The sequence below is a fragment of the Salmo salar genome, chromosome 02, assembly GCF_965601325.2.
Source record: "Salmo salar chromosome 02, fSalSal1, whole genome shotgun sequence".
Classification (NCBI taxonomy): domain Eukaryota; kingdom Metazoa; phylum Chordata; class Actinopteri; order Salmoniformes; family Salmonidae; genus Salmo; species Salmo salar.
In genome coordinates, this window is record NC_138292.1 from 25175579 (window position 1) to 25199915 (window position 24337).

Here is a 24337-nt window from a genome sequence, read left to right on the forward strand (position 1 = left end):
TCTCGCTCTCCTCCCTCTATATCTCTCTCTCACCTCCCTCTATCTTTCTCTCTCTCACCTCCCTCTCTCTTTCTCTCACTCACCTCCCTCTATCTTTCTCTCTCTGCCCTCTATCTTTCTCTATCTTTCTCCCTCTCTGCCCCATCTATCTTTCTCTCTCTCTCACCTCCCTCCATCTTTTTCTCTCTCCCACCTCCCTCTATCTTTCTCTCACTCACTCACCTCCCTCTATTTGTCTCTCTCTCCTCTCTCCATCTATCTCTCATCTCCCTATGTCTTTATCTCACCTCCCTCTATCTTTCTCTCTCTCACTTCCCTCTATTTCTGTATTTTACCTCCCTCTATTTTTCTCTCACTCACCTCCCTCTATTTGTCTCTCTCTTTCCATATATCTCTCTCTCATCTCCCTATGTCTTTATCTTACCTCCCTCTATCTTTCTCTCTCACATCCCTATAACTTTCTCTCTCTCTCTCACCTCCCTCTATCTTTCTCTCTCTCTGCTCCCTCTATCTTTCTCTCTCTCTTCTCCCTCTATCTTTCTCTCTCTCCTCCCTCCATCTTTCTCCCTCTACCCATCTTTCTCTCTCACTCTAATCTCCCGAAATCTTTCTCTCACTCACCTCCCTGTTTTCTTTCTCTCTCTCTCTCGCCTCCCTCCATCTTTCTCTCTCACACCTCCCTCTGTCGTTCTCTCTCCCTCACCCCCTCTATCTTTCTCTCTTCTCCCTCTATCTTTCTCTCTCTGCTCCCTCTATCTTTCTCTCTCTTCTCCCTCTATCTTTCTCTCTCCTCCCTCTATCTTTCTCTCTCTTACCTCCCTCACATCCCTATAACTTTCTCTCTCTCACCTCCCTCTATCTTTCTCTCTCCTCCCTCTATCTTTCTCTCTCCTCCCTCTATCTTTTGCTCTCTTACCTCCCTCTATCTTTCTCTCTCCTCCCTCTATCTTTCCCTCTCTTACCTCCCTCTATCTTTCTCTCACCTCCCACTCTCTTTCTCTCTTCTCCCTCTATCTTTCTCTCTCTGCTCCCTCTATATTTCTCTCTCTTACCCCCCTCTATCTTTCTCTCACCTCCCGCTCTCTTTCTCTCTATCTTTCTTTCTTCTCCCTCTATCTTTCTCTCTTCTCCATCTATCTTTCTCTCTCTGCTCCCTCTATCTTTCTCTCTCTGCTCCCTCTATCTTTCTCTCTCTTACCTCCCTCTATCTTTGTCTCTGCTCCCTCTATCTTTCTCTCTCTTACCTCCCTCTATCTTTCTCTGTCTCTGCTCCCTCTATATTTCTGTCTTTTACCTCCCTCTATCTTTCTCTATCTCACTTCCCTCTATCTTTCTCTCTCACCTCCCTCTATTTTTTTCTCTCTCTGCTCCCTCCATCTTTCTCCCCCTGTACTCCCTCCATCTTCCTCTCCTCCCCATCTGTCTTTCTCTCTCTCACATCTCTCCATATTTCTCTATCTTTCTCAAATCAAATCAAATTTTATTGGTCACATACACATGGTTAGCAAATGTTAATGCAAGTGTAGCGAAATGCTTCTGCTTCTAGTTCCGACCATGCAGTAATATCCAACGAGTAATCTAACCTAACAATTTCACAACAATTACCTTATACACACAAGTGTAAAGGAATGAATAATAATATGTACATAAAAATATATATGGATGAGTGATGGCCGAACGGCATAGGCAAGATGCAGTAGATGGTATAGAGTACAGTATATACATATGAGATGAGTAATTTAGGGTATGTAAACATTATATAAAGTGGCATAGTTTAAAGTGACTAGTGATACATTTATTACATCCAATTTTTAATTATTAAAGTGGCTAGAGATTGAGTCAGTATGTTGGCAGCAGCCATTCAATGTTAGTGATGGCTGTTTAACAGTCTGATGGCCTTGAGATAGAAACTGTTTTTCAGTCTCTCAGTCCCAGCTTTGATGCCCCTGTACTGACACCGCCTTCTGGATTTTAGCGGGGTGAACAGGCAGTGGCTCGGGTGGTTGCTGTCCTTGATGATCTTTTTGGCCTTCCTGTGACATCGGGTGGTGTAGGTGTCCTGGAGGACAGGTAGTTTGCCCCTGGTGATGCATTTTGCAGACCTCTCTACCCTCTGGAGAGCCTTCCGGTTATGGGCGGAGCAGCTGCCGTACCAGGCGGTGATACAGCCCGACAGGATGCTCTCGATTGTGCATCTGTAAAAGTTTGTGAGTGTTTTTGGTGACAAGCTGAATTTCTTCAGCCTCCTGAGGTTGAAGAGGCGCTGCTGCACCTTCTTCACCACGCTGTCTGTGTGGGTGGACCATTTCAGTTTGTCCGTGATGTGTACGCCGAGGAACTTAAAACTCTCCACCCTCTCCACTACTGTCCCGTTGATGTGGATAGGGGGGTGCTCCCTCTGCTGTTTCCTGAAGTCCACGATCATCTCCTTTGTTTTGTTGACGTTGAGTGTGAGGTTATTTTCCTGACACCACACTCCGAGGGCCCTCACCTCCTCCCTGTAGGCCGTCTCGTCGTTGTTGGTAATCAAGCCTACCACTGTAGTGTCGTCTGCAAACTTGATGATTGAGTTGAAGGCGTGCATGGCCACGCAGTCATGGGTAAACAGGGAGTACAGGAGAGGGCTGAGAACGCAGCCTTGTGGGGCCCCAGTGTTGAGGATCAGCGGGGTGAAGATGTTGTTTCCTACCCTCACCACCTGGGGGCGGCCCGTCAGGAAGTCCAGGACCCAGTTGTAGGGCGGGGTCGAGACCCAGGGTCTCGAGCTTAATGACGAGTTTGGAGGGTACAATGGTGTTAAATGCTGAGCTGTAGTCGATGAACAGCATTCTTAGATAGGTATTCCTCTTGTCCAGATGGGTTAGGGCAGTGTGCAGTGTGATTGCGATTGCGTCGTCTGTGGACCTATTGGGGCGGTAAGCAAATTGGAGTGGGTCTAGGGTGTCAGGTAGGGTGGAGGTGATATGATCCTTGACTAGTCTCTCAAAGCCCTTCATGATGACGGAGGTGAGTGCTACGGGGCGATAGTCATTTCGCTCAGTTACCTTAGATTTCTTGGGAACTGGAACAGTGGTGGCCCTCTTGAAGCATGTGGGAACAGCAGACTGGGATAAGGATTGATTGAATATGTTCGTAACCACTCCAGCCAGCTGGTCTGTGCATGCTCTGAGGATGCGGCTAGGGATGCCGTCTGGGCCAGCAGCCTTGCGAGGTTTAAGACGTTTAAATGCTTTACTCACGTTGGCTGCGGTGAAGGAGAGCCAGCAGGTTTTGGTAGCGGGTCGTGTCGGTGGCACTGTATTGTCCTCAAAGCGAGCAAAGAAGCTGTTTAGTTTGTCTGGGAGCAAGACATCGGGGTCTGTGACGGGGCTGGTTTTCTTTTTGTAGTCCGTGATTGACTGTAGACCCTGCCACATACCTCTCGTGTCTGAGCCGTTGAATTGTGACTCTACTTTGTCTCTATACTGACGCTTAGCTTGTTTGATTGCCTTGTGGAGGGAATAGCTACACTGTTTGTATTCGGTCATGTTTCCGGTCGCCTTGCCCTGATTAAAAGCAGTGGTTTGCGCTTTCTATCTCTCACCACCCTCTATCTTTCTTTCTCTCCTGCCAACACCTTTCTCTCTCACACTTCCCTCTATCTCCCTCGCTCCATCATCTCCCTCTATCTCACATCTCCCTCTATCTCTCTCTCTCCTCCCTCTATCGTTCTTTCTCTCTTTCCTCCCTCCATCTTTCTCTCTCTCACCTCCCTAACTCTTCCTAATTCCTCTCCCTTCACTCCTCTTTCTATATTACTCTCTCTCCTCTGCTTTGCTCCTCATTGTTCTCCAGGTGTCTGTTTGCTGACTAGAACTGGCAGAAATGTAACACATTGTTTAACATGGGTGTCAGTTTCCACATGGAAATGAAAGAAAGCAAGTTGGACATCATAGAGAGGGAAGTAGCATGCATGGATGCACGCACGCACGCACACACACACCCACCCCCACACACACACGTGCACGCACACACATACACACACACACACACACACCCACCCACCCACACACAACACACACACACACACACACACCCACACGTGCACGCACACCCACACACGTGCACACACATGCACACACACACAGCTGAGGGAAATGGAGGCAGGATATATGGTGTCATATGTATCACTGTTTCCCTTTCTGCTCAGACCATTATACATGCTGCTGTAGTGTAAACCTCCCTAGGGAAGCCCATTGCTTCAGAACACTCAGGCTATCCCTCAGCCCTTATAGGGAGTCATTAAAAACTGCTCCTATTCAGTTGGGAGAGGAAGGCAGACAAAGAGGAGATACAGTACTTTAGGGAACAGTCCTGAGTGGCCTGTTAAAGTCTATAGTCAGGTATTTGACTTGTCTTAATTAATTGTATCAGTGCTCCATTAAGGTACTCTTTATAATCCAGGCTGTATCACATCTGGCCGTGATTGGGTGTCCCATAGGGCGGCGCACAATTGGCCCAGCGTCGTCCAGGTTTGGCCGGGGTAGGCCGTCATTGAAGTGTCACTCAATTCTTACATTTACATTACATTTAAGTCATTTAGCAGACGCTCTTATCCAGAGCGACTTACAAATTGGTGCATTCACCTTATGATATCCAGTGGAACAACCACTTTACAATAGTGCATTTAAATCTTTTAGGGGGGGGGGGTTAGAAGGATTACTTTATCCTATTCCTTAAAGAGGAGGGGTTTCAGGTGTCTCCGGAAGGTGGTGATTGACTCCGCTGTCCTGGCGTCGTGAGGGAGCTTGTTCCACCATTGGGGTGCCAGAGCAGCGAACAGTTTTGACTGGGCTGAGCGGGAACTGTGCTTCCTCAGAGGTAGGGGGGCCAGCAGGCCAGAGGTGGATGAGCGCAGTGCCCTCGTTTGGGTGTAGGGACTGATCAGAGCCTGAAGGTACGGAGGTGCCGTTCCCCTCACGGCTCCGTAGGCAAGCACCATGGTCTTGTAGCGGATGCGAGCTTTAACTGGAAGCCAGTGGAGAGAGCGGAGGAGCGGGGTGACGTGAGGGCAACACCATTCACCCTCTACCCTCATTGGCCCAACCCAAAAGAATGATATTTATTGATATTGGGCCAACTCCAAACATTTTATTTCCTGGTGTATTTTAACACTAGGAATAGGATTGCTAATGTGTTGGGGTTGCAGAGGGTGACAAGGACACAACGACCTGGTCTGGGGTCAGCTCTCATCGCCATGGCGATAATTCAGGAGAATTCTGGACGGCCATTAAGATGACATCTATTAGACATGACAGATGCAATTGAACTATTAATAAATTGTGTCAAGTGTGATGTTCATAGGACTAATTGACCTCCGGGCAGCTTATTAGAGATAGTTTTCTCTCAAAGAAAAAAATTAATAATAATTATCTAGATTTCTTACAAAGATGAAATGTTAAGGTGCAAGAAAGAGTTTTACTTTCACGCCCATTTATTATCTGAATCATTCTATGTTGTTCTACTCAGTATTGAGTTAATGTATAATGTTCATTATTGACAACACTCTGCAATGCAAAAATTATATTGTTCATTCACTAAGTTTATATGTTAAGCGTTGATTTAGACACTCACACTCACACATACACACAACACACACACTTTCATCCAGCACACACAACACACACACTCTCATCCAGCACACACAACACACACACTCTCATCTAGCAAACACAACACACACACTCTCATCCAGCACACAACACACACACACTCTCATCTAGCAAACACAACACACACACACTCATCCAGCACACACAACACACACACTCTCATCTAGCACACACAACACACACACTCTCATCTAGCACACAACACACACACTCTCATCCAGCACACACAATACACACACTCTCATCTAGCACACACAACACACACACTCTCATCTAGCACACACAACACACACACTCTCATCTAGCACACAACACACACACTCTCATCTAGCACACACAACACACACACTCTCATCCTGACAGTCAAAATCCAGACGGCATCCCATACAGCGAAGACCGCATTGTCACTAAAGATCACAATAGGGTCACTCTAAAAGGTCACAGTAGGGTCACTCTAAAGGTCACAGTAGGGTCACTCTAAAGGTCAGCGGTCAGTAACTCACAGAAGACTTTGAGCTGTGTGATGGCCTCTCCGACCCCGGCAGGGCCAGCAGTGACCTGGCAGTAGAAGGGCAGCTGGTCCTCCACCGCCACGGGGGAGATGGTCAGAGAGAAGTCCCTTCCCATGGTCACTCTATCAGACAGACGTGTCCCCTCATCACTCTTCCCCTCGCCGCCCAACACGGAGCGGAACGCAACACGCTTCCTAGTGCCACCCTCCTCCTGGTGAGGGGAAGAGGAGAGAGGGGGATAGGAAGGAGAGGGAAAGAGAGAGGGGAGGGAGAGAGAAGAGGGAGATTAGAGAGAGTAAAGAAAATAAATTAGATGAAAAACAATCAGGGTGGCGAGAGGGGAAGAGGAGAGAGGGGGAGAGGGGAAGGGGAGAGAGGGGAAGGGGAGAGAGGGGAAGAGGAGAGAGGGGAAGAGGAGAGAGGAGAAGGGGAGAGAGGGGAAGAGGAGAGAGGGGAAGAGGAGAGAGGGGAAGAGGAGAGAGGGGAAGGGGTAGATGGCCAGAGAGGAATTTGTTTTTCACAAGTTCAAAAAACAACACAGACACTTCACAGAGATATGTAGAGTGCCTTAGGAAAGTATTCAGACCCCTTGACTTTTTCCGCATTTTGTTACATTATAACCTTATTCTAAAATGGATTTAATCTTTTTTCCCCTTATCAATCTACACACAATACCCCATAATGAAAAAGCTTTCTCCCATTCTTCTCTGCAGATGTCACGACCGTCGTATGCATAATTGGACCAAGGCGCAGCGTGAGTAGAGTTCCACATTTTAGTGATAGTGAAACTTCCAAAACAACAAAGATATAACGATCGTGAAATACGTAGCGCACATAGGCACTCATACAAAACAATATCCCACATAGCAGGTGGGAAAAAGGACACACTAAGTATGATCCCCAATTAGAGGTAACGATATTCAGCTGCCTCTAATTGGGAACCATACACACACACCAACATAGAAATGTAATACCTAGAAACCCCCCTAGTCACGCCCTGACCTAAAACACCATAGAGAACCCCGAGGGCTCTCTATGGTCAGGGCGTGACAGCAGATCCTCTTAAGCTCTGTCAGGTTGAAAGGGGAGCCTTGCTGCAGAGCTATTTTCAGGTCTCTCCAGAGATGTTTGATCGGGTTCATGTCCGGGCTCTGACTGGGCTGCTCAAGGACATTCAGAGACTTGTCCCGAAGCCACTCCTGCATTGTCTTGGCTGTGTGCGTAGGGTCATCGACCTGCTGGAAGGTGAACCTTCGCCCCAGTCTGAGGTTTTAATCAAGGATCTCTTTGTACTTTTCTCCGTTCATCTTTCCCTTGATCCTGACTAGTCTCTCAGTCCCCACAGCATGATGCTGCCACCACCACACTTCACCTACAGATATGATGCTTGGCATTCAGGCCAAAGAGTTCAATCTTGGTTTCATCAGACCAGAGAATCTTGTTTCTCATGGTCTGAGAGTCCAGTCCTTTAGCTGCCTTTTGGTAAACTCAAAGCAGAGTGGCTTCCGTCTGGCCAATCTGCCTGATTGGTGAGTGCAGCAGTGATGGTTGTTCTTCTGGAAGATTCACTCATCTCCACAGAGAAACTCTGGAGCTATGTCAGAGTGACCATCGGGTTCTTAGTCACCTTCCTGACCAAGGCGCTTCTCCCCTGATTGCTCAGCTGGGCGGCCAGCTCTAGGAAGAGTCTTGGTGGTTCCAAAATTCTTCCATTTAAGAATGATGGCCACTGTGTTCTTGGGGACCTTCAATGCTGCAGAAAGTTTTTGGTACCCTTCCCCAGGTCTGTGCCTCGACACAATCCTGTCTCGGATCTCTACGGACAATTCCTTCGACCTCATGGATTGGTTTTTGCTCTGACATGCACTGTCAACTGTGGGACCTTATATAGACAGGTGTGTGCCTTTCCAAATCATGTCCAATCAATTGAATTTAACACAGGTGGACTCCAATCAAGTTGTAGAAACATCTCAATGACAATCAATTGAAACAGAATGCACCTGAGCAAAATTTCGAGTCTCATAGCAAAGGGTCTGAATACTTAGGTAAATAAGGTATTTCTGTTTTATAGCAAATTAGCAAAAATGTCTAAAAAACTGTTTTCGCTTTGTCATTATGGGATATTGTGTGTAGATTGATGAGGGAAAAGCTTTTTCAGTGGTTCTGCCAAACACAGGGTGTCAAACGATATTAGGCCAAAGTGCACCAACTCCACATGAAAAAATACAACAAAAAAATACTGTATAAATACTATAGTATTCACTGCAGTGTTTTTGTGGTATTTACTGTAGCATTCCCTATAGTGTTTTTGCGGACAAAAGTCTGTAGTAAATTCTGTAGTATACTGTCGTATTTACAGTTAACTATAGTATAAATACTGTAGTAAAAGAAAACTGTAGTATATACACTATAGTAATTAATGTAGTGTTTTGCGGATTGTAGTATACTGTAGTATATGCTGTAGTGTTTTCACGAACATTACTGTGGTGTTTACTATAGTGCTTTTGTTTTATTATCTTTGACATACAGTGGTTCCTCCTTTAAAAGTTGCGAGCTTGCATCGCGGGACTTAGAGGTACCCAGCGTCATGGCTTCATTGCTCCAGACCACCACAAGGGAGAGCACTCATTATGCATTTGGGTCCCAAGGTTTTTATATGACCAATCATATCGAGTGGTTCCAATGCAAATTTGATGTGGGCCACCTGTCCCTGGTGACTTCAGCAAAGATGGCTGACAAAACATTATGGGGAAGCAAATGTATGTAGTTATAACGTCATAATGAGTCAAGCAAAACATTTACAATTGAGAGGAATATGTTAGTTAATGTAGAGACAATTGATTGTGCATATTTTTTTGTCATAAAGTTAATTTACGAAAATCGCTATTTAGCAAGTTTTTTTCAGCCATATTCAATACCAGGTGTATCAAACTCATTCATTATAGCAAGCAGGGAGCAGGATTCAAACTCTAAACATTCTAGCCCGAAGTCCAGCATGCTATCGACTGTGTCCAAATGTATTAATTGGGGTAGGAGTCGATTGTGGCTAAAAACACTTTATCAATTGGAATATTTAACGTGGAAAGGGAAGAAAGTATTATTATTCTTTTTTCACAAGCATAGCAGGATGGGCTATTAGCTGAACAACAGACTATCCAACCTTTATGAAAGAATTGTATAATTGCCAAGCTAGGTGTGGAACCCCCCCTCCTCCTCAACTTGAGCTAGGTGTGAAACCCCCCCTCCTCCCCAACTTGAGCTAGGTGTGGAACCCCCCCTCCCCTCCTCAACTTGAGCTAGGTGTGGAACCCCCCCTTCCCTCCTCAACTTGAGCTAGGTGTGGAACCCCCCCTCCCCTCCTCAACTTGAGCTAGGTGTGGAACCCCCCCTCCCCTCCTCAACTTGAGCTAGGTGTGGAACCCCCCCTTCCCTCCTCAACTTGAGCTAGGTGTGGAACCCCCCCTTCCCTCCTCAACTTGAGCTAGGTGTGGAACCCCCCCTCCCCTCCTCAACTTGAGCTAGGTGTGGAACCCCCCCTCCCCTCCTCAACTTGAGCTAGGTGTGAAACCCCCCCTCCTCCCAACTTGCAACAAATCATTTTCAGGACTATCTAGAAAAAGCAGCGGAGATGCGCAATAGGTTTCTAAGAAGAGGCTATTCTCCACAATGTGTGGATGAAGCTCTTAATTTGGCATTGGGGAAAACACGAGATGAACTGCTACAAAAAAGACCCACTAGAGCTAAAGAACACTCTGTAATGTTCACGACGACGTATACTTTGAACTCGCGAAAAGTGGGAGATGCGGTCAAGAAACACTGGCATGTTTTATTTACGCGATAAATTGGTCCATGCCAACTGCCAGCCACAAAAGAAAATCAGCCAGAATGTTTTGGGATTTTCACCCTCCAGACATTATTTCCTAAAGGACTTAATGTTGAAATGCCTATGTATGTTATGTTGTAAATTTGAACATGAATTATTCCCCTATTTCAGATTACTCGGACGTTTTTCTTACACTGTACCCAATGATTTATGAAAACTTGCTTGGTAGGTCGATGTCCTCATTGTGGTTTTACAGACGTGTTTAATACGTTTTATGTACACACCTTATTTGAAAATTTATGAAATGCATATTGTTATATTTGGTAGCACTTATTTGTTTTTCCTTCGCCTCCAACCCCTTTCCATGCGTGGAACGGATGTGGGTAGGGCTAGGTCTACATAAGGGTGCTAATTTAAAAAACTCACAAAAGCTCTGATGAAGGCCGTGAGGCTGATACATAAAGCTTATTAAAGATCAGTGATAGGATCAGAACAGTGTGCGCGTTCCTTCTCCTTTTTCCTCATCTTATCCGGCTGTTGCCATGCACCTGCAAAAAAGATAGCTCAGATGTGCGAGTGCCTTTTTGAATTTTGAATTTTGACTTTACAAACAACAAGAGGGCTTAATTGGAGTATATTTCTTCGGAGCCTAGACCTATATAAAATAACTTAACTGGCTGAGGTAGGCTATGAGGCTGAACAGCCTAATTGAAATAGGATTTTTTTTACTAGGCCCACTTACAATTGCAACTGGTCAAAAATGTATCATCCCACATACAGTTGAAGTCGGAAGATTACATATACTTAGGTTGGAGTCATTAAAACTTGTTTTGTGGGGGGAAAATGTATTTGATCCCCTGCTGATTTTGTACGTTTGCCCACTTACAAAGAAATGATCAGTCTATAATTTTAATGGTAGGTTTATTTGAACAGTGAGAGACAGAATAACAACAAAAGAATCCAGAAAAAAGCATGTGAAAAATGTTATAAAATGATTTGCATTTTAATGAGGGAAATAAGTATTTGACCCCTCTGCAAAACATGACTTAGTACTTGGTGGCAAAACCCTTGTTGGCAATCACAGAGGTCAGACGTTTCTTGTAGTTGGCCACCAGGTTTGCACACATCTCAGGAGGGATTTTGTCCCACTCCTCTTTGCAGATCTTCTCCAAGTCATTAAGGTTTCGAGGCTGACGTTTGGCAACTCGAACCTTCAGCTCCCTCCACAGATTTTCTATGGGATTAAGGTCTGGAGACTGTCTAGGCCACTCCAGGACCTTAATGTGCTTCTTCTTGAGCCACTCCTTTGTTGCCTTGGCCGTGTGTTTTGGGTCATTGTCATGCTGGAATACCCATCCACGACCCATTTTCAATGCCCTGGCTGAGGGAAGGAGGTTCTCACCCAAGATTTGACGGTACATGGCCCCGTCCATCGTCCCTTTGATGCTGTGAAGTTGTCCTGTCCCCTTAGCAGAAAAACACCCCCAAAGCATAATGTTTCCACCTCCATGTTTGACGGTGGAGATGGTGTTCTTGGGGTCATAGGCAGCATTCCTCCTCCTCCAAACACGGCGAGTTGAGTTGATGCCAAAGAGCTCAATTTTGGTCTCATCTGACCACAACATTTTCACCAGTTGTCCTCTGAATCATTCAGATGTTCATTGGCAAACTTCAGACGGGCATGTATATGTATTCTTGAGCAGTGGGACCTTGCAGGCGCTGCAGGATTTCAGTCCTTCACGGCGTAGTGTGTTACCAATTGTTTTCTTGGTGACTATGGTCCCAGCTGCCTTGAGATCATTGACAAGATCCTCCCGTGTAGTTCTGGGCTGATTCCTCACCGTTCTCACGATCATTGCAACCCCACGAGGTGAGATCTTGCATGAAGCCCCAGGCCGAGGGATATTGACAGTTCTTTTGTGTTTCTTCCATTTGCGAATAATCGCACCAAATGTTGTCACCTTCTCACCAAGCTGCTAGGCGATGGTCTTGTAGCCCATTCCAGCCTTGTGTAGGTCTACAATCTTGTCCCTGACATCCTTGGAGAGCTCTTTGGTCTTGGCCATGGTGGAGAGTTTGGAATATGATTGATTGATTGCTTCTGTGGACAGGTGTCTTTTTTACAGGTACCAAGCTGTGGTTAGGAGCACTCCCTTTAAGAGTGTGCTCCTAATCTCAGCACGTTACCTGTATAAAAGACACCTGGGAGCCAGAAATCTTTCTGATTGAGAGGGTGTCAAATACTTATTTCCCTCATTAAAATGCAAATCAATTTATAACATTTTTGACATGCGTTTTTCTGGATATTTTTTTTGTTATTCTGTTTCTCACTGTTCAAATAAACCTACCATTAAAATTATAGACTGATCCTTTCTTTATCAGTGGGCAAACGTACAAAATCACCAGGGGATCAAATACTTTTCCCCCCCACTGTACCAGTCAAAAGTTTGGACACAGCTACTCATTCCAGGATTTTTCTATATTTTTACTATTTTCTACATTGTAGAATAATACTGAAGATATCTCTCATTCTGTAGTACAGACATGGCCTGCTCTCCCTTATGTAAGGAATTAGGCACTTCATATTTTTATCATTATTTTATTAACTGTTTATTAGGCTACTGTGCAGTCTACAATACATACTGTAGTAAACATGCGAAAGTGCCTAATTCCTTACATAAGGGAGAGCAGGCCATGTCTGTACTACAGAATGCAGGGCACGCGGGAGACCAGTGTTATTTCATAGTTGTGATGTCTTCACTATTATTCTACAATGTAGAAAATAGTAAAAATAAAAATCCTGGAATGAATAGGTGTGTCCAAACCTTTGACTGGTACTTGCTTAATTAATTTGATTAATATTATGGTGAAAAACGAAACCCTCAGGGTTTCAATTAGGATGGAAAATATGGCAATGTACAACATGACGATTGGGAGTAGGCTACAAGTTTGGAGGATTCTAAATTGTTTGCCTCATTAGACAACTTTGTTCCAATAGTTCTGTAAATCAGTGATATTTATTCCCACTGATTTACAGAACTATTGGAACAAAGTTGTCTAATGAAGGCAAACAATTTAGAATCCTCCAATCCTGTAGCCTACTCCCAACCATCATGTTGTACATCGCCCCTGAGGGTTTCGTTTTTCGTTTTTCTCTGAATAGAAACACCATAATATTAATCAAATGAACTAAGCCAAATTTCTTAAAATCAATCCCATATACTATGTTATTACAAAAAAGGTTTTAAATTCTCTGGTAATGTCAATACAGAATACTATCAAATGCTTCTCAAAGATGCCCTCTGGTGGTCAAACTAGCAATAACTTGCAGTAACAGAAGAAATGGCTGAGAATGAAATGACGTGCCACAGAATGCTGCAGCAGCACGCAAGGTGTGCCGCAGTATGACGCAACTTTTAAAGGAGGAACCACTGTAGAAGTGGAGGCTTTCTCCATGTATGGAACACAAAATGATGGTCTATACTTGGCATGTAGGTTTCTCAATTAAGGGTGCACAAATTTGGATATGGGGAGGGGAATTGTATCACTTTACACTTACATTGTATCACTTTACCCCTACCTGTCACGGCTGTTGTTGTAAGAATCGGACCAAAATGCAGCGTGGTTTGGGTTCATCATCTTTATTACGTGAACCAGCAAAAAATAACAATAAAGAACAAAACGAACGTGAAGCTATGCAGTGCTCAAGGCAACTATACACAAACAAGATCCCACAACCAACAGGTGGGAAAAAAGCTGCCCAAATATGATCCCCAATCAGAGACAACGATAGACAGCTGCCTCTGATTGGGAACCATACCAAGCCAACCTAGAAATAAAGAAACTAGAATGCCCACCCTAGTCACACCCCGACCTAACCAAAATAGAGAATAAAGGATCTCCAAGGTCAGGGCGTGACACTACCTACATGTACAAATGACCTCGACTAACCTGTACCCCGTACCGGTACCCTCTGTATATAGCCTCGTTATTGTTATGTAATTTTATTGTGTACATTTTTATTATATTTTATTTGTTACTTTAGTTTTTGTTTGTAAATATTTTCTTAACTCTATTTCTTGAACTGTATTGTTGGTTAAGGGCTTGTAAGTAAGCATTTCAGGATAAGATCTACACCTGTTGTATTCGGCACATGTGACAAATACAATTTGATTTGATTTGTGTAGTTAGTATTCTACAGTATACTACAGTTTACTACTGAATTCTATAGTAAGCACTGTAGTATTATATAGTAAACTGTAGTATTTTTTAGACTGTAGTATTTTTTTAATGTGGGAAGCCAGGAGTAAAGTAGTAGGAGACTTACAATGAACCACTCTACGATGTTGTTCGGGGAGGGAGGGATTTTGAAGGTGCAGGGCAGACTGGCTGACTCTCCCTTGATCACCTCCACCTTGGGAGTCACTGTCACTGTCACGACAGCCCAGCACACTGCAGAGAGAGACAGGCAGAGAGAGGGAGAGGGAGACAGAGAGAGAGGGAGGGAGGGAGGGAAAGAGAGAGAGGGAGAGAAAGAGAGAGAGGGAGAGAAAGAGAGAGAGAGAGAGAGAGAGGTGATAATTAGTTATTGAGGCACTTTCACATTATTATGTTGAGTTTAAATACACACATTTTTATGTCAAATACCTATTATTCTATAAAAACGAGTGTAAAACAAAAAAGGAAAGCTCAACGAACAGCATAAGATGAGAGAATGTTTGCTGATGGGAAAGGCAAGGGGGCCACCAAAGGGTGTAACGTTACATACACATGCCACACACTGTTCAACGCTCCATACCAAAGATGTGTGTATGGCATGTTACGTAATAAACACACACACACACACACACACACACACACACACACACACACACACACACACACACACACATACACACACACACACACACACACACACACACACACACACACACACACACACACACACACACACACACACACACACACCCGGGACCAGTCAGGGCAAGGGGAAGAAGGAGGGAGTGATTGATGAGAGGGAGGAAAAGGATGGAGGGAGATAAATTGATGGGTGTGAATTCCAGCTGTGGAGTTGAGTCCAGATTGTCCGTCCTTTAACTGAACCTACCAGCTCCTGTAATTAAATTAAGCCTACAGATGTGTGTGTATGCGTGTGTGTGTGCATGTGTCTGTGTTTGCATAAAGCCCTGAGCTTCTGATCGTTTCAAAAGAAAGGTAAAAAAGCTAAGACAGCTGAGTGGCGTCCAGGCAGGTCTTTATCAGTGCTGGAGCACACCTTTCCTGTGATGTCCCAGACAGATAACACACACAGATAAACAACAGACAGACAACAGCAAGAGGCAACAGTCTGTGACTAACCCCAAACACACCTTATACTCACTGAGAGACACAAAACCACACTGAGAAAAACAGTGTCTTTCTAAACAAGGTACAGGGACAACACGTCATGCTGGGATTGTGCCATTCCCAGAGGTACATCTTCATGGACCACACAAGGCCTTGTCAGGTGCAAATCTCCATGTATGAAAACGACTGTACTGTTGCGTATGAAATGAAGATTGGTCATTTTCCTAGTAATGAACAAACAGCCTGACAGACGGTTTATTGAGGACAGAGTAGAACACAATGGGTAGAATATAGAAGGACACTCTCAGTCAGAAGGAATAGAGTGGCCTTTCTGGCAGGCAGCTCAGTGGAGACTACATTCAACTGGAACATTAGGATGCACACAGTCTTAGATATCAATGAGAGAAGGGGAGAGAGAGAGAGAGAGAGAGAGAGAGAGAGAGAGAGAGAGAGAGAGAGAGAGAGAGAGAGAGAGAGAGAGAGAGAGAGAGAGAGAGAGAGAGAGAGAGAGAGAATGGTTCCTGGGGGGATAGTGAACAGTGAAAGTGAGAACAGTGGGGAGGTCTCACCCCTCTCCCTGCTAACATTCTCCACTCTACTACCCAGCATGCAGTAACAGTGGGGAGGTCTCACCCCTCTCCCTGCTAACATTCTCCACTCTGCTCCCCAGCATACAGTAACAGTGGGGAGGTCTCTCCCTGCTACCATTCTCCACTCTGCTCCCCAGCATACAGTAACAGTGGGGAGGTCTCTCCCTGCTACCATTCTCCACTCTGCTCCCCAGCAGACAGTAACAGTGGGGAGGTCTCTCACTGCTACCATTCTCCACTCCGCTCCACAACATGCAGTAACAGTGGGGAGGTCTCTCACTGCTACCATTCTCCACTCCGCTCCACAACATGCAGTAACAGTGGGGAGGTCTCTCACTGCTACCATTCTCCACTCCGCTCCACAACATGCAGTAACAGTGGGGAGGTCTCTCACTGCTACCATTCTCCACTCTGCTCCACAACATGCAGTAACAGTGGGGAGGTCTCTCACTGCTACCATTCTCCACTCCGCTCCACAACATGCAGTAACAGTGGGGAGGTCTCTCACTGCTACCATTCTCCACTCCGCTCCACAACATGCAGTAACAGTGGGGAGGTCTCTCCCTGCTACCATTCTCCACTCTGCTCCACAACATGCAGTAACAGTGGGGAGGTCTCTCACTGCTACCATTCTCCACTCTGCTCCACAACATGCAGTAACAGTGGGGAGGTCTCTCCCTGCTACCATTCTCCACTCTGCTCCACAACATGCAGTAACAGTGGGGAGGTCTCTCACTGCTACCATTCTCCACTCTGCTCCACAGCAGGCAGTAACAGTGGGGAGGTCTCTCACTGCTACCATTCTCCACTCTGCTCCACAGCATGCAGTAACAGTGGGGAGGTCTCTCCCTGCTACCATTCTCCACTCTACTACCCAGCAGACAGTAACAGTGGGGAGGTCTCTCCCTGCTACCATTCTCCACTCTACTACCCAGCAGACAGTAACAGTGGGGAGGTCTCTCACTGCTACCATTCTCCACTCCGCTCCACAAAATGCAGTAACAGTGGGGAGGTCTCTCACTGCTACCATTCTCCACTCTGCTCCACAGCATGCAGTAACAGTGGGGAGGTCTCTCCCTGCTACCATTCTCCACTCTACTACCCAGCAGACAGTAACAGTGGGGAGGTCTCTCCCTGCTACCATTCTCCACTCTACTACCCAGCAGACAGTAACAGTGGGGAGGTCTCTCACTGCTACCATTCTCCACTCCGCTCCACAAAATGCAGTAACAGTGGGGAGGTCTCTCACTGCTACCATTCTCCACTCTGCTCCACAACATGCAGTAACAGTGGGGAGGTCTCTCACTGCTACCATTCTCCACTCTACTACCCAGCAGACAGTAACAGTGGGGAGGTCTCTCACTGCTAACATTCTCCACTCTGCTCCCCAGCAGACAGTAACAGTGGGGAGGTCTCTCCCTGCTACCATTCTCCACTCTGCTCCACAACATGCAGTAACAGTGGGGAGGTCTCTCACTGCTACCATTCTCCACTCTGCTCCACAACATGCAGTAACAGTGGGGAGGTCTCTCACTGCTACCATTGTCCACTCTACTACCCAGCAGACAGTAACAGTGGGGAGGTCTCTCCCTGCTACCATTCTCCACTCTACTACCCAGCAGACAGTAACAGTGGGGAGGTCTCTCCCTGCTACCATTCTCCACTCTACTACCCAGCAGACAGTAACAGTGGGGAGGTCTCTCACTGCTACCATTCTCCACTCCGCTCCACAAAATGCAGTAACAGTGGGGAGGTCTCTCACTGCTACCATTCTCCACTCTGCTCCACAGCATGCAGTAACAGTGGGGAGGTCTCTCACTGCTACCATTCTCCACTCTGCTCCACAACATGCAGTAACAGTGGGGAGGTCTCTCACTGCTACCATTCTCCACTCTGCTCCACAGCATGCAGTAACAGTAGTCTGGGAGATCAGGCTACAATAGAAGAGGCTACATTAATATCCATTTGGGATTCATTCAGTGCCGTCTATGTCTAATAAAAACCTCCATATACTATTAGGCCTTGGCATTCATAGCCGTGTGTGATGTTGTGGTCACTAGCTAAAGTGACAAGTATCACTACAATGAATCTGCTACTATTTCTAATGACATGTAGACTGTGTGCTAACAGGATCAGGCCTGTTCAGTATGGTACAGTTGACCCTACGCTGTAGTATTCCATACTATGTAGAAGACATACACACACTGACAGCCTTACATAATAGGTCAGGGGAGATCTTTACTGGATACACTTACACACGTGTCACGTCCTGACCAGCAGATGGAGCTGGTGTAGTAGTTTGGGGGTCAGGACGTGGCAGTCTGGTGTGTGTCTTGTGACTCCTGATCAGGAACAGCTGGGAATTGTTGTTCCTGATTGGGAGTCACATATGTAGGAGTTGTTTGTCACTGGGGTTTGTGGGTAATTGTTTCTTGTTTAGTGTGTTTGCACCTGACAGGACTGTTGGCTGTCAGTTTCCTTGTTTTGTTTGTTTGTTTGTTTGTTTGTTTGTTTGTTTGTTTGTTTGTTTGTTTGTTTGTTTGTTTGTTTGTTTGTTTGTTTGTTATAGTGTTCTTTCTAATTAAATTGAAAGATGAATACTAACTCCGCTGCATTTTGGTCCATTCCTGAAGACAGCCCTTACAGAATTACCCACCAACAAAGGACCAAGCAGCGGAAGAAGGCTGGCGAGGTAAGGGAGACCGGGAGGCACCCCCAATACATTTTTAGGGGGGGGCACAAGGGGAGTTTTGCGGGGCAAGAATGGAGCCCCAGACCAGCTCCCCGCACTAGCATGGAGGTGCGTGTTCGCAATCTGGTACGCCCAGTACCAGCACCACGCACCAGGAGTCTAGTGTGTCAACCCAGCCTCGCCAGTCAACAGTCGTCGTCAGAGCTGCCCGCCAGTCAACAGTCGTCGTCAGAGCTGCCCGCCAGTCAACAGTCGTCGTCAGAGCTGCCCGCCAGTCAACAGTCGTCGTCAGAGCTGCCCGCCAGTCAACAGTCGTCGTCAGAGCTGCCCGCCAGTCAACAGTCGTCGTCAGAGCTGCCCGCCAGTCAACAGTCGTCGTCAGAGCTGCCCGCCAGTCAACAGTCGTCAGAGCTGCCCGCCAGTCAACAGTCGTCAGAGCTGCCCGCCAGTCAACAGTCGCCAGAGAGGTCAGACTGCGCTGAACTGCCGGAGTGGCCGGACTGCGCTGAACTGCCGGAGTGGCCGGACTGCGCTGAACTGCCGGAGTGGCCGGACTGCGCTGAACTGCCGGAGTGGCCGGACTGCGCTGAACTGCCGGAGCGGCCGAACTGCCGGAGCGGCCGAACTGCCGGAGCGGCCGGACTGCCCTGAACTGCCGGAGCAGTTAATTAATTAAATTGAAAGATGAATACTAACTCCGCTGCATTTTGGTCCATTCCTGAAGACAGCCCTTACAACATGACTGCAAAATACCATTTCATCAAATCAAATGGTATTTGTCACATGCGCCATATACAAGCCCAACAATACAGTTTGAAGAAAAATAAGTGTTGAAGTATTTACTAAATAAACTAAAGTAAAAAAATATATATTAAAAAGAAGAAAATAGAAAAATAACTAATAATTAAAGAGGAACAGTGGCGAGGCTATATACAGGGGGTACTGGTACAGAGTCAATGTGCGGGAGTACAGGTTAGTCGAGGTAATTGAGGTAATATGTACATGTAGGTAGAGGTAAAGTGACAATACATAGATAATAAACAGAGAGTAGCAGCAGCGTAAAGGGGGGGGGGGTCAATGCAAATAGTCCAGGTAGCCATCTGATTAGCTGTTCAGGAGTCTTATGGCTTGGGGGTGGAACCTGTTAAGAAACCTTTTGGACATAGACTTGGCGCTCCGGTACCGCTTGCCGTGTGGTAGCAGAGATAACAGTCGATGACTAGGGTGGCTGGAGTCTTTGGCAATTTTTAGGGCCTTCCTCTGACACCGCCTGGTATAGAGGTCCTGGAAAGCAGGAAGCTTGGCCCCAGTAATGCACTGGGCCGTACACACTACCCTTTGGCTGAGCAGTTGCCATACCAGGTGGTGATGCAACCAGTCAGGATGCTCTGAGGATCTGAGAACCCATGCCAAATCTTTTCAGTCTCCTGAGGGGGAATGGGCTTTTCCACAGAGAGTGGAGGAACGCGTGTTCACATACAGTGTATTTACTGTGTGTGTGTGTGTAAAGAGAGAATACACTAGAGAGATAAATACTGCAGGAACACTGCTGATGTAGTGTAGTGTGCAGTGAACTTGGACAGGACCAGATTTGGGCAAACTATTTTCAATTCATATCAGAATTAGCCTGTGGGAAAAGCTAGTTGGGTGTGTGGGTGGAGTGTTGGGAATATGGCTCCTGTTTGGAAGTGGTAATAAGAAGAGATATGGGGATGAAAGGATGGTGTTGGTGTTTTAGAGAGACAGAGAGAGGAGTTAAAATTAAAGGAAGAATCACCTAGAAATAACCCCTGGAATCGATAGAACATCGCTCAGAGATGCACAAATACGACATAACATAAAGAAAAAAAAACATTTTGTGTGTGAGTGAGAGAGAGAGAGAGAGAGAGAGAGAGAGAGAGTTACGTTGCAGTTTGTGTGTGAGAGATTCCTCCAGGGTCAGACACCAAGAACCAATGTGACCCACACACTGCAGATAGAGGTCAGTGGTCAATCCATTTTAGAAATTCTCAGAAGAGATCTCTTTCTCTCTCTCTCCCTCGCTCATCCCAAAACCTCTCCACTTCTATCACTTTCCATTTGACCTTTTTTCACTTCCTCATTCTCTCGCTCCCCTCCCTCTTTTTCTCTCCCCTTCCTCTCTCTCCTTCTCTCTCTCCCCTCCCTTTCTCCTCCCTCTCTCTCTTTCTCTCCCCTCCCTCTCTCTCTCTCGCTCCCCTCCCTCTCTCTCGCTCTCCTCCCTCTCTCTCGCTCCCCTCCCTCTCTCTCGCTCCCCTCCCTCTCTCATGTTGTTGGCTGAAGAGTGTAGAAATAGATAAAAACGTATTTGGCAACCCTGGTCTCATGCTATGACAAGGGTTTGAAGGGGGAAGTAGACTAAAATAACGCTATGTATGAGCCAACACCAACAACGCTCCTGACGAAGCGAGAGAGAATGAATGAGCACATGAAGTAGATACATCAGGAACCCTTACGCTATGCTCTTCAGTAGATATTAGTGTCTAGAAGAGTAGGATTGATTGTCATGGGAAGAATACACAGGTAGTGTCTATGTGAGCTTGGGACTGTCACACCTAGCCAGCATGTCTGTCGGTCTCTTCCTCTCTCCTGTCTCTCTTCTCTCTTTACTCTCTGTCTTTATGGCCTTCTCCAACCCCACCCCCAAGTCCCTCCATTCCTATTACCTCTCCTTCCCACTGGGCAAAAACTGGTTGAATCAACATTGTTTCCACTTCATTTCAGCAACAAAAATATATATTTGATGACTTTGAATCAACGTGGGAAAATGATTGGATTTGCAAAAAAAGTTATTGATATAAGGGATTTTTTTTTCTTCTTTTCAACTTTCCACCTAAATCCAATGACAGGGTGGCATTTGTTCTTGATTTCAAGTTGAATTCACGGTAGTTGATAACTCAACCAAATGTAAATCAATACTAGACGTTGAACTGACGTCTGTGCCCAGTGGATTCTCTCTCTCTGCCAGGCCAAATACAGTCCGGTCTGGTCTGATCAATGTAGTTTAACCCTTGTGGATTCTCTCTCTCTGCCAGGCCAAATACAGTCTGGTCTGGTCTGATCAATGTAGTTTAACCCTTGTGTTTTTCCCATGAGGCAGCTGGGCAGACAGAGAGGGGCAATTATGGAGTAATTAGTGACTCCATCAACCAATCTGATCCCACAGCAGGAGCTCAAAAGAGAGAGAGAGTGTTGTGTGTGTGTGTTTTGGAGGGCGAGGGGTGTGCGTGGGTGTTTTTTAGTGTGTGTGCGAGGGGAGTGGGGTCTGTCTGTGCGAGTGGGTGGGGTGTGTATGTGGGAGGGGAAGTGGGGGGGTTAGCTGCATGGGGGTCCCATTAACTGACGTGGGGTAGATAATACGATTTACAGAAAACAAAGAGAAAGTGTGTGTGTGGTGTGTGTGTGGGGGGGGGGGGGGGGACAGATGGGAACTAGACGCTCCAACTGTGACCCACAGACACTCTGACTGACATGGAGCACACACACACACACACACACACACACACACACACACACACACACACACACACTAAGCATTCACTATTGATGAGCAACATAAGCTCCACGAGTGGTGCTAGACCAACTAGAGTAGAGCTTCCACAAAGACATAGGCCCATACTGGAAGTCACATTGATAACACAAATCCCCTAGTTAAATAATGCACAATGGTACAGGAGCTCAATTGAGCTTAGTGTTTTAAGCTTTCCATGGTACAGTCCTTCATACATACTGTGTTAAACAGTTAATGGGAGTACATCTGACTAAATCCTAACATAGCATTGGCTTACGCACACACACGCATCCCCCCCCCCACACACACCACACACACACGCACACACACACACACACGCCGCCACACACACACACAGCAGGAGCGGGAGTCCCTCATTATGAAAGGAACCAGCAGGATCCCCTCCTCAACCCTTTCTTTTCTTCTCTCGTTTCTTTTTATTTTTCTCTCTTTCCCTTGTTGTCTCCATAGCTACTGTCGTATTCTGGACATCAAACTGAGTTTTTCATTCCCCCTGCCTGCCTACTGCTCAGACTTTCCTGCTTTCATCCCTCTCTCTCAAACAGCATCTGAACACCCACAGGGCATCCTGTCTCTACTATCTCTCCCTATGTGTGAACATGTGTATGAGCGTGCCTGCATGTGTTTCTCAGTCACTAATCATAAGGCCTCTCTCTCATCGGCTCCAAAATGGACCTACTCACTGATAACCGTTAACGTGGCTGTCACGAATCCCCCCGGTACTGCTGATCATTCTGTTCACCAGTACCGGAGGTTTACGTCACCGGCTTTCTAGGCTTCACTGAATGGGATTCATTATCATCAACCCCGGACTGTCTTGTCTGATTACACACACCTGGTTCCCATTTCCCCTGATAATTATGTTATATATGTGCCCTCTGTTCCCTCTGTCTTTGTCGGTTATTGTTCCCATGTCCGTTGGTGGTGTGAGTACCTATGCGTTGGTGAAGCTGTTATGATGTGTTCTATATATATTGTGTATTGCGGGTATCGTCCCGTGTCGTTCAACGAGGTTTACCCTCGCTCTTTTGTTTGGGTACAGCCCAGTGTTTTTGTATACGTGTTTGTTTTGGGTGTATTAAAAATCCCTATTGTGATTCCTGCGCCTTTCTCCAAATCCTTTATACCAGCGTGACAGTGGCATTACCTTAACTTTTTTGCAATTATGTTGTGTTACATCCTGAATTTAAAATTGATTAAATTGAGATTTTGTGTCACTGGTCTACACACAATACCTCATAGTGGCTAAATATAATTTTGTTTCTAGAAGATTTTAGAAAATTGGAGCTGAAATATCTTGAGTCAATAAGTATTCAACCCCTTTTTTATGGCAAACCTAAATAAGTTCAGGAGTAAACATGTGCTTAACAAATCGCATAATAAGTTGCATGTACTCATTTCTCGTTCAATAAGTGGTTAATTAGATTTTTGAATAACTACCCTATCTCTGTACCCCACATATACAATTATCTGTAAGGTCCCTCAATCAAGTAATGAATTTCAAACACAGATTCAACCACAAAGACCAGGAATGTTTTCAATGCCTCGTAAAGAAGGGCTCCAATTGGTAGATGTGTACAAATAATAAAAGCAGATGCTGAATATCCCTTTGAGCATGGTGAAGTTATTAATAACACTTTGGAAGGTGTATCAATGCAACTAGTCACTCAGTTGCCAGAGAGGAAGGAAACTGCTCAGGGATTTCACCATGAGGTCAATGGGGATTTTAAAACAGTTACTGAGATAAGACAACCTAAATGACAGAGTGAGAAGAAGGAAGCCTGTACAGAATAAAAATATTCCAAAACATGCATCCTGTTTGTAATACTGCAAAACATGAAATTAACTTTTTGTCCTAAATACAAAGCATTATGTTTGGGGCAAATCCAACACAACACATCACTAAGTACCACTCTTCATATGTTCAAGCATGGTGTTGGCTGCATCATGTTATGGGTATGCTTGTCATCAGCAAGGACTAGGGAGATTTTTAGGATAAAAAGAAACAGAATAGAGCTAAGCACAGGTAAAATCCTATAGGAAAACCTGGTTCAGTCTGCTTTCCAACAGACAGGACAATAACCTAAAACACAAGGCCAAATCTACACTGGAGTTGCTTACCAAGACGACATTGAATGTTCCTGAGTGGCCTAGTTATGTTTTGACTTAAATT

General features: G+C 45.7%; 1 protein-coding gene across 2 annotated transcripts in view; it reads right to left on the reverse strand.

Annotated features, from left to right (window-relative positions):
• The window catches only part of bcam (basal cell adhesion molecule (Lutheran blood group)), a 99242-nt gene that overhangs the window by 24322 nt on the left and 50583 nt on the right, over window positions 1-24337 (reverse strand). For both annotated transcript variants that reach the window (XM_045713016.2, XM_045713017.2), the window contains exons 2-3: window positions 14314-14438; window positions 6155-6374 (exon numbers count right to left, since the gene is read on the reverse strand). In XM_045713016.2, coding sequence (XP_045568972.1) covers window positions 6155-6374; window positions 14314-14438 — 345 coding nt within the window. The remainder of the gene's footprint in view (window positions 1-6154; window positions 6375-14313; window positions 14439-24337) is intronic.